At 42.8% G+C, this 11148-nt stretch overlaps 1 protein-coding gene across 1 annotated transcript in view; it reads left to right on the top strand.

The window, feature by feature from the left end:
* Positions 1-11148, top strand: part of OCIAD1 (OCIA domain containing 1) — a 241657-nt gene that overhangs the window by 35227 nt on the left and 195282 nt on the right. The window contains exon 2 of the mRNA XM_085642115.1: positions 2126-2210. Within this exon, the coding sequence (XP_085498241.1) occupies positions 2126-2210 (85 nt within the window). The remainder of the gene's footprint in view (positions 1-2125; positions 2211-11148) is intronic.

Genomic DNA, 11148 nt, shown 5'->3' with positions numbered 1-11148 from the left:
TGTCCCTGCTCCACCGGGGTGCGGGGATGGGGGCAACCATCCCTTATGGGTCGGCAGGGTGACCAGATGCCCCAGTCAGTCAGGGAGGCGAGCAGCAGCCCCGGGGAAGGAGCCTCCCGAGTGGCTGCCTCGGTGCGCCTGGCCACCCCTCGCCAGACTGCAAGGCGACTGGGTACGGCACCTCCCAGACCATCTGGACGCTGGGTCGTCCCGGGCCATCTGGTCACCTGGCTGAGCATCCAGATGGCCCTGTGGGCCGGGTGACCAGATGGCCCTGCGGGCCGGGTGACCAGATGGCCCTGCGGGCCGGGTGACCAGATGGCCCTGCGGGCTGGGTGACCAGATGGCCGGCCGGCCGGGCTGGCTTCAACTTTTGTCCTTCCCCAAAGTTCAGTAAGCCCCCACTACGTGGGGGCTTAATAGTCGAGAAAAATGGGCTCCCCGGGCAGGGCGAGGACGTGGCCTGGGCTTAACCCTCCTTGGTTCCAGCCAAGGGTTCGGGTGCTGGGGACCGGGGGGTCGCCCAGGGAGGATCTCCCCAGCTTGGCTAGGGTACGGAAGCTGGAACTGGGCCCGGGGCTTGAGCTCCGTCCGGCAGGCCCTGGGGTGCGGGAGCCCCCCATCCTGCAAGCCAGCCGAGGGTCTGGGGACTGGGGTCCGCCGGGGCGGCTCTCCCCAGCCTGGCTAGGGTTCTGAAACTGGGACAGGGCCTGGGGCTCGAGCTCTGTCTGGTGGGCCCCAGGGTGTGTGAGCCCCCATCCTGCAAGCCATCATAGGGTCTGTGTGCTGGTTACGGGCGTCTATCAGGGCCCGGGGAGGCTCTCCCCAGCCTGGCTAGGGTTCTGAAGCTGAGTCCGGGCCTGGGGCTTGAGCTCCATCTGGCAGGCCCCGGGGTGTGAGAGCCCCCATCCTGCAAGCCATCTGAGGGTCGACTGGCTTCCAGGATGGAGGGCTCCTGCAGCCTGGGACCCTGGGACGTAGCACGAGCCCTGGGCCCGGTCCCAGCTTCCGAACCCTAGCCAGGCTTCATTGTTGTTCTGGAAGGATGGGGATGTGTTATAGAGAGGGCTTTAATCTGGAGTGGAATGTTGTAGATGTACAAGAGTTCTGGGCGATGAGGTCACGGGGTTCTGTGGAGGTTGAAAGAAGCATTGTAAAGTTGTCTGGTTTTGCAGGTACAGGTTATTCTCCTGTCTCTTATAACACTAAAAAATAAGATCCTAAAGTGTTGTGTCCTAATTACAACACTATCGCTTCACCTAGCCCGACACTGGTTTGTCCGATACAGCTCCTGCTTTAGAGCCAGGATACCCTCTTGCTTGATTTGCGTGCTTTACAAATACACATAACATACCAAGTGACTTGCCAGTTGAGTCCACTGACAAGCTTCAAGGTTCTTTCATGAAGACGTGATTTTTGTTTTGTTTGAAAAATCTCAAAAAGGTTGCTTAAAATTTAAAGGGCTGCCTGAGTGCCTCCTTCCCAGTTTATACAAATATTGCCAAAAATTCATTTTGTATGTGATAGATTTAATTGTTTAAACTCTGTCATTGATGCATCAAGTTATATTTGGGGTATGTATTATTTTGTTTGCTTGTTTCCAAACGTTCTGTAAAACATGAAACCATGTAGTTTACACTGTCACACTCCTTGTGTGCAAAAAAGTTGAATAAATTGCTCCTAAATGAAAGTTAGTCAAAGGTGCATGGCCTAGGCTGGTAGGGCGTATAAAAGATTAAATGGTTTAGAAGCCTGCACAAGATTTTATTTTTATTCAGAAAACATATATTTCCCCTGTTATGATACTTACACTTGACAATGAAGGTATATTTGCCGGAAAGCAAAAAATAGTTGTGCTTTGAGATATGATATATAATGTAAGTTGAACACATTAGTTGTTTTTACCGCAGTTCTTTACTTTGTCTCTGTAACATACCATCACGAGTTTTAAGGCGCAATAATTCAGCTATTAAATCTGTTTTATTTAATTGCCTGTCTGGAAGTTAATATTTCTGTTAGAAGTTATGATTCCTATTGTCACATTTAGTTTTTATCGAATATTTTGAAGATTCGTTTTAATAGATCTCTCCCTTACTATTGTCCAAATGTGTTTTTGTTACAAAAGAATACAGTAAACGTGGCTTACGTTCCTACAGAAGAGGAAAAGCGAGTCTTCAAAGAATGTAATGACGAGAGCTTCTGGTACAGATGTGAGTACTTTATTTAGCATTTGTTGTAAATGCATGCTGTTGCCATTTATCATATTGAAACTACAAATTAAGTCTTCCTATAAATCCCAGGCACTGTGAAATATTTTTGTGATTGTTGGACATTTTAAAGGAAAATGTTTTTCTGTTGTCAAAGTTACATTCAGTCATTGAGTTGAAGGGTGAATACACTTCTATAGTGCATTATACGGCAAAACATCCTTAAGGCTACTGTTGGAGATTGCATGTATCATATGGACAGACAAGACATCAAGATTTATGAAGCAAAAGTTGTAAGCATTGCCAGGGACCTTCTAGCCCGTTGTAGCTCTGAAACGTCCTTTTCTGACAAGAAAGAGTTTTGCCATTTGATCATCATTCTTAGAGGCAGAGTAAGTGGTTGTTAAATTGGTACAGAAAATGCAGATGAGCTGTGTCTCAGAGACTGAGACACGGTTGCAGGTGGTACAGAACATATAGATGTGCACATGATTCGAAACGGAGACACTTGCGTGTCTTGCCTACCAGGAGAGGGCTCAGCAAAACATTACATGGCAGATGACCCCAATGTAAATATAAAATGCACAACAGGCACTTTGATTTACATCAACTCCTCCAGGGGCGGCTCCTCCGCTGAGGCGGAGGAGCGTCGGTCTACTGCCTTAAACACGGCAAATAATAAAAAATAAAATGATAATAACAAGATGTTATCATTTTATTTTTCTGTGCGAGGGCAGTTATGTGGGGCGGGTCTAGCCACCCGCCTAAGTGCGCATGAATGTTTGTCCGGCCCTCTGGGGCCAGCCAAACATTCATGCACACTTTGCATGTTCTCCACCCAGGCTGCATTACAGCCTGGGTGGAGCACATGCCCAGGCTTCTATTCCCCATCTGAGCGCCGAACCACGGCGCTCAGACCAATCACAACCCTACATTGCAGCGTGGTGATTGGCTTAGGGGAGCCTATCCCGCTTCCTGTTCCAACATAAGCCAGGAGATGACGGAAGTGAGGTGGCGGCCCTCCGGCAGGTAAGTGATTTATTTTTTCTCCCCTGCCTCTCCCCCCAACCCCCCCACTACTGATTCGCTGAAGCAGACGCGACTGGACTCCTCCCACGATAACTGATTGTTAAAGAGTGGTTAAATCGTTCAGCCAATTTTTTGAGTTGGTTTTAAATGAATGGCATCAACAACGGTTGAGATTTTGGTCATCTTGAAGAATTATTTTATAATTTATGATCTTTGTTTTTGCACCATTGTGTATGGTTTTACTCACACGTTCTAATGTTTTGTCACCTGCCTTTGGTGATCACTATCAAAAATACATAGTTTATACAAATGCTGAGAGAGATGAAAATGGATAAACCATTAAAATGGTGGTTAAAAATCCCTGTGCCGAAGGAGCTTTGAAAAAATCTTAAAACACCTTCCCATGGCAGCTCTATATTCTCAAAAAAATCTGTTCAGACACCTGAGAATCCAAACTACCCAAATAAGATTGGCATTTGTTATCAATGTAAGAGAGGTGATGTTTATCCAATGAATATGAAAATACTTTAGGGCCAATTTACAAAAGCATTTAGGAGTACGGAAAGTAGTACTACTTGAATACTCATTTACATACTCTTGCATGCCTTTTTACATAAATTATAAATTAATTTATTTGTTGCACTATTTCTTAAAATAATTACAATCATTACATATGTGAAAAAGAGCATTATTAAAAGATGTGTGTTAAAAAAATACAATATCACTCATAAATACTTCATTAATAAAAATGCCTGTAGTATGTTAAAAACATATAGTGATTCGTTTTTCTGAGTCTACATCTTGTTGGTGACCAGTCTCCAGTAATACTGCTACGCCTTTCATAAATTTCATAAAGTGAGCCGCCAGTTGTACAGAGTCCCCTCTCAAGCATGCCTCTACCGCTCCTTGGCAGGTCCGGAAATTAAAGATACGCCAAGTTGGCCGAAGCCAAAACTTTCTTAGTGGATTCAATGCCCTGCAGATATAGAGCACATGGGTCAACAAATCCTCCCCATTGGTAAAAAGGTGACATTGCCTACCTTTCCCCTCAAGGTTCCCCCGCCCATGCCAATATGCCTTTAGCTAGACTAGATCAAAGCAAAGGCCCATTAACTGGCTCTTCATTGTCAGGTTAAGGGGAAAGGAAAGTTGGAGTGGCAGGGATCATAGAGTGCTGCGGCCAAACTGCAGTGCCCCATTTGTTTCACTGATTGTGCATCACGTTATGCCAATAATAACTTCTCTTGTTTTGTCAATAGCTTGGCCACCACGGGGGTAGGCAGCCTGCTTGCCTATATTGATTGTGCTTACAGGGCCTCCCTGGCATGCATTAAAAACTTGTGCCAGTCTGTTGCAAGTGTGTCCTGATGTAACTTTTTAGTGTGCACTCCTGGGCCTGCTTAGCTGTCAAACAATATGCTACAAACATGGCTTTTAATAACCAGTGCTGTGATGTTAACCCAAATTCTAAACAGATTTGAGAATGTGAGGTACAATTCGGCATCAGGAATACTCTACGATTACAGGATGATTGCGCTCTATTCAGCCAGGTTGCCATTCTGTCTCTGAATATCAGCACCCCTTTGGCCACAATCAGGAGAAATTTGCAGCCTATGACCTTGAGGAGGAAGGATAAATCTGGTGTAGTAGTTCTGCGGTTTCTACAAGTCTCCGCGGAAACGATGGCTGGTTCCTTTGCTTCGACATTTAGGGCTGAGAAGATGCAGACCGGCTCTTTTGGCACTTCAATACCTAGATACCCCGTATATAGCCAAAACCGTAGCCTGCTTTCTTAAAGCCTGCTTGAAAAATCATTCTCAACTATTGGCAACTGTTTCTTAAGATTTTACTGATTGTTCGGCTATTATTCCTGTATATAGAGTGTTAGCGTTTACTCCTAATTGTCTGCTTTCCTCAACAGCCATCGAACAAACTGATTTTTACTGATTATTGTGTTATTATTTTTGTACTTAGAGTGTCAGTGCTTATATGTAAAATGCGTCACTTTTTAAGCAGCCAATGAGCAAACTGATTTTTATAATGTTGTAATCCTTTAAATGTACTTTTTATGATTGTAAACTCAATCGAAATAAAGTATTTATTGATGATGTTGATGGTGTAGTAGTTGATTTTTTCACCTTGCTAAAGACTCCTTCTAGGGAATTAGCTAGCCCTGCTGGGTGGTGATATGTGCAGCTAAGCGTCCCCTATGATCAAGCCAGATGCCAAGATATTTATATGCGGTCACCACTTCTATGGTTTTTCCTTCGATGAACAAGACCCTTTGCTTGCTCATTGCAGGGAGATTATCATTATGGCTCCCAGTTTTATGGTATTTATTTTATTAACATTTCTGTTTGAATTCATCCATATTTGTTTGATGGCCATTTTATCTGTATTTATCCATATTTATTTTATGTTTTGTTTATAAATGAAGTTGTAAAACTGTACATTTCCATAATAATTTAACTGTAGAGACGGAATCATTCTTTGATGTCTGTTGTGATTTAGCTATTTAAGCTGCCAAATATTACGTAACAATACATCCACTAAATAGTAGCATTATATCATAAATGTATGTTGACATATGCCATTATTTAAAGAAATGTCATCATGTTTTTAAATTTCCATACTGTCCATCTGCTAAGCTGTTGGGCTACAATTCATGAAAGACAGCATGGAGGGTCACTTAAAAGAAGCACCATTTTTTTTTTAAAATAAACGCAGACAGAAAAGACATTGTTTTCTGTCTGAATTTATCTGTAAAAATCAGTAAAAACGGAAAACGGGTTGCCTTAATTATTATCACCTTTGTTTTTCCTATTTTAACTTTTGGAAGATTTATCCTGCAGTATACAGTCAGTGCCAAAAAGAGCCTCTGCAATCCCACTGGTGTCTGGTCTAGCAGTACCGTGTCATCTGCGTGCTGTAGTGATTGAATTTTGACTCTAGCAAATTTGGGGGGAAAAGCACTCTCGCGCTCTAGATGCTCTGGGAGATCCGCCAAGTACAAATTAAACAGCAAAGGTGTCAGAATGCACCCTTGTTTCAATCCTTTATTTGTTTCAATTTTACTCGTAGTGGGCCATCCAGAGCCGACTCTTATTTTTACCCAGGTATCCAAGTAGAGGGCTATAATTGATCTTAATAAAGTTTGGGGAATTCCCCAGTTGTTTAATTTTCCCCAAAGCTTTGAGCGTGATACACTATCAAAAGAGGTTTGAAAATCAATGCATCCTACATACAGGGCCCTTCTCTTCCCTGCTAGTGTGTCTTCAATCAAATGGGTGATACAAGTAAGATTGTCTTCGATATGGCAGCGCTTTTGGAAATCGGTTTGAGATAGGGGAATATACTTTCTTTCTTCCACCCAGCCTAATAACTCTTGATGTAGTGTATGCAGGCTTAACACTTCCCTTCCACATCTAACACTGCTATCAATCGGTAATTCCCTGGGCATGATCAGGAGCCTATTTAATGGATTGGGACCAGGAGTGAGCCTCTCCATGTCTTCGAATAGTTCCCCCAATTGGCATTCTTAGAACAGAGGCTCCAGCACTGCTGCCCATCTCAGCGATGCCCACTTATACACTGCTACCAGAACGCCATGTGGGCTGGGTGTGCCACCTGCTCATACTCGCTTAATAACTTGTGCTACTTTGGCTGGTGATATTTAAGGTGGTTCCTCGTCGTATAACGCCACAAGCCGATTATTGCCGTCTTGATTTGGATGTTTCGGTAGCTCATTTTTACTTTTCTCTTTGAATCTAAGTTGACACTCATCTATCAAAGGTTCCACGTAGAGAGCCTATATACGAACCAGCCGCTGGGGCCGATGTTTGTGGCAATTGCCTGGTGGTTTGGTTTAAAACATCTCCCCACCCCTCTCCCTGGTACAGACCGCACGGTCCCCGACATAATCCCATACACAACCCACAGATGCTACAATAGTTCCACATAATCCCTTACTGCACTATGGGCCTCATGTAGGTAGCCCAATACCGGTCGGTAACGGCCGATTTTCGGTAATCATACCGTTACCGACCGGTATTTAGGCTTTTGCAATGTAGGGGGCACATTACAGGATTCGGTAATTTACCGAATCGGTAAAATTACCGAATCGGTAATTTTACCGATTCGGTAAATACCGAATCATGTAATGATATGTAGGGGGAGTGTGTGGGTGTCGTGTGGAGTCGGTATTTACCACCAACTAATAGTTGGTGGTAAATGAAGGATGGCTCTGTAAATGCATTTTCAAGCGCTTAGAAGTGTGCAATGTGGCAGACATACATGCCCTTAGGGCATGTATGTGTGCCACATGTGCACACATGCAGGAATCAGGGGTGCAACAGGGTGTCAATGTGACACCCTGCCACCCTTGATTGTGCTCCCCCCATTACCGAATCGGTATTTACCGATTCGGTAATGAGGCATACCTTCCCATTGATTCAATCAATGGGAAGGTATGCCTCATTACCGAATCGGTAAATACCGATTCGGTAATTACCGAATTTCTACGATTCGGTAATTTTTACCGAATGAATACCTACATAGCATTTACCACTTCATTAATACCGAATCGGTATGATTCGGTATTTATGAAGTGGTAAATGCCAGGCCACCTACATAAGGCCCTATGTATCTACCTTACTTGGGAGGGAACCCTGCGATGATACATGGATAGCAATCATTATTGCTAAGATGTAAACACAGAAAATTAGCTAACTGATTCTTTTTTTAATTAAATGCATTTATTATTTAGATGAAGGATATAATCGCCTTAATTCCTGTTGTTATAATGTGCACTGTTAAAACATTTGTATTTAATACTTATGGAAGTATATACCAAATGTATATTTAATTTAAGTAATGAAGCCGTAATATAATTTTTGTTTATAGCATTTTTAAGTGATATAGCATATATAAAATAATATAGATATACAAGTATGTACTGCTTTTCTTTATATGTAACTGTACTAATACATGTAGATCAATTTCTAGACTCATGAATATATGTTCATACATATACATGTGTTTCTGTATCCGTATATTCAACATATAGACACATGTATATGTTTAAAAATAATCTCTAGCAAGAAATAAATTGTATGTCTCTCTCTCTCTCTCTCTCTCTCTCTCTCTCTCTCTCTCTCTCTCTCTCTCTCTCTCTCTCTCTCTCTCTCTCTCTCTCTCTCTCTCTCTCTCTCTCTCTCTCTCTCTCTCTCTCTCTCTCTCTCTCTCTCTCTCTCTCTCTCTCTCTCTCTCTCTCTCTCTCTCTCTCTCTCTCTCTCTCTCTCTCTCTCTCTCTCTCTCTCTCTCTCTCTCTCTCTATATATATATATATATATATATATATATATTCACTGAAAAAACCATAGGTTTCACACATGTTATAGTTAGCGGAAATTTTACTGATAAAAAACCAATGAAATTCCCCCGTTATAGTTAGTGCAGGCAACTATAACTCACGCGACCGCAATCCTCTGCTGATGCTAATACTGTATTTAGACACTTATTTGCCCATGTCTTCTTCCATACATTTTTAGCTATACATATATTACAAATTTTTTTTTTTCATAAAGACACATATGTCATCAGCAGAAGATTGCGGTCGCGTGAGTTATAGTTGCCTGCACTAACTATAACGGGGGAATTTCATTGGTTTTTTATCAGTAAAATTTCCGCTAACTATAACATGTGTGAAACCTATGGTTTTTTCAGTGAATTTGCAAGGTTTTTTAAATGCTAATTCCTAACTATAACGTGTGTGAAACCTATGGTTTTTTCAGTGAATTTGTACGGTTTTTTAAATGCTAAGTTACTTTACGCCATTCGTGGCGTGCGCGCCCACTTAACGCAGTTCGTTCCGTGCGCGCACGGTGCGCTTCGCGCACCGCGCGCCCACTTTACGCAGTTAGTGCCGTGCACGCACGGTGGGCACGCGGTGCGATGACAAAGCAAGAAAGCACGTCAACAAATCTGTTTCTGCTTTCCTCCGTGACTATGGTATGGGTGCCATTTACCACAACAACTTGCGTTATGACATGCAAGACATTTATAGAGGAGATGGTGTGCACTTCAATGATGAAGGGAACAGAGTCTTCCTCTTGAACCTTAGACTCTGCATCGGTACTTACTTGTAGGTACCACTAAAAAATCATTTCATAAACACAACGGCTCTTTTTAGAGCCCCCTAATATCTAAACACTTAAATCTGATTTTCATTTTTTTTTTTTTTCTACCGTACGCTTACCGTAAGCTTACCGTACGCGTACCCCTTGATTTTTTTTTAAAATCAATAAATGTTTTCTTTGTACTTTACAGTCCTTCTTTGACCCCCTCACAAATGTAAGGGGGTCTGTAACTCTCCTCATTGCCCCCTTTTCTTGTTTTCACTCTTTTTTTTCTGAGTGAAATACACAAAATGGCGGCCGCCGCTTCCTGGTTTCGGCCGATTCGAATGTTTACTAAGATCTAAGAGCCAATCAGAATCGCGCTCGCGCACGCCACCGTACGCTTACGGTAAGCGTACGGTAAGCGTACCGTAAGCGGGCTCAGATATATATATTGATTTAAAGGCTATTTTCTCAGAATCTACTGAACAGATTTACACCAAACCTACAAAAGGCACTTCCTTGACCTAGGGACTACCTCTCTGCCAAATTTCGAGTAATTCTGTTCAGCCGTTCGGGCTGTAGCTCGTTCTAAAGGTCCTATGGAAAAATGCATGGGGAAAACGCGTTTTGGGACCCCCCTTTTATCTCAGCCCCCGCTTGACGGATCCCCCCGAGACTTTCAGGGTAGGAGCGGAGCGTAGCGCCCCACCTATTTTGAGAAATTCGCGAGGATTCATCGACCGGCGCCAAAGTTATTCAAAATAGAATGTTGAGGTTTTCCTATGGAAAAGGGGTCCTAACTATAACTACCTACTGGCGACCGCCAGTAGGTAATATATATATATATATATATATATATATATATATATATATTACCTACTGGCGATCGGCAGTAGATAGTTATAGTTAGGACCTAGTTTCCATAGGAAAAGCATTTTTTGTTTTCCCCATAACCTTGGTGCCGGTTGATGAATCTTCTCGAAAGTTTCAATACTAGTGATCAGCACTGGTTAGCTCCTGTCTTGAAAGTTTCGGGGTGATTCGCCAAGCGGGGGTGAGAAAAAAGGGGGGTCCCAAAACGTGTTTTCCCCATGTTATTTTCCATAGGAAACTTTAGGCAAAGCTACAGCCTGAACCGCTGAACGGAATTACACCAAATTTGGCAAATGTAGGTCTTGGTTCAGAAAGAGTCCTTTTTGTTAAATGGTGTAAATCCGTTCAGTAGTTGCTGAGAAATAAAAAAAATAAAAAGTTTCAATATGAATGGCAGAGGTGGGATTGCGGACCCTCCCGACCATGAGCTTCATTCCAATTGGCTGCCAACACTCAAAACCAGGAAGTGTTGGCAGCCATCTTGTGACTCGGTAACCGAGTCACAAGAAATCTGAAAAAAAAAGTGAAAAACAAGAAAAGGGGGCAGGGTAGAAACACCCTGATCCCCTGGGCCAAAATAAGCATTTTTTTTTTTTAAACGGCAGAATTCATGCTATAGGTGTGTCTATGGTTTCGAAAATGGTAGTCTGTATTTTGGAGTGGGTGTATCAAAGGTTATATTAGGGTGTGAGGAGGTGCCTCAGATTATCGCGTGAATTATGTCATCAGTGATGTCATTTGAGATGTCATCAGTGATGTCACTGACCATGTGAATGATGTAATATGTGACGTCAGCAGCAGTGCATTGCGGGGTCGCGAGTTATAGTTAGCTGAACTAACTAGAACGGTGAAATTTGTCTGGTTTTGTACGAGTGAAATGTCCAACTAACTATAACGTCCCTGAAACCTATGGTTTCTTC

This window comes from Triturus cristatus, chromosome 2_2 (assembly GCF_964204655.1).
Source record: "Triturus cristatus chromosome 2_2, aTriCri1.1, whole genome shotgun sequence".
In the NCBI taxonomy this organism is placed as follows: Eukaryota; Metazoa; Chordata; class Amphibia; order Caudata; family Salamandridae; genus Triturus; species Triturus cristatus.
This window is presented reverse-complemented; position numbering and strand designations above follow the sequence as displayed.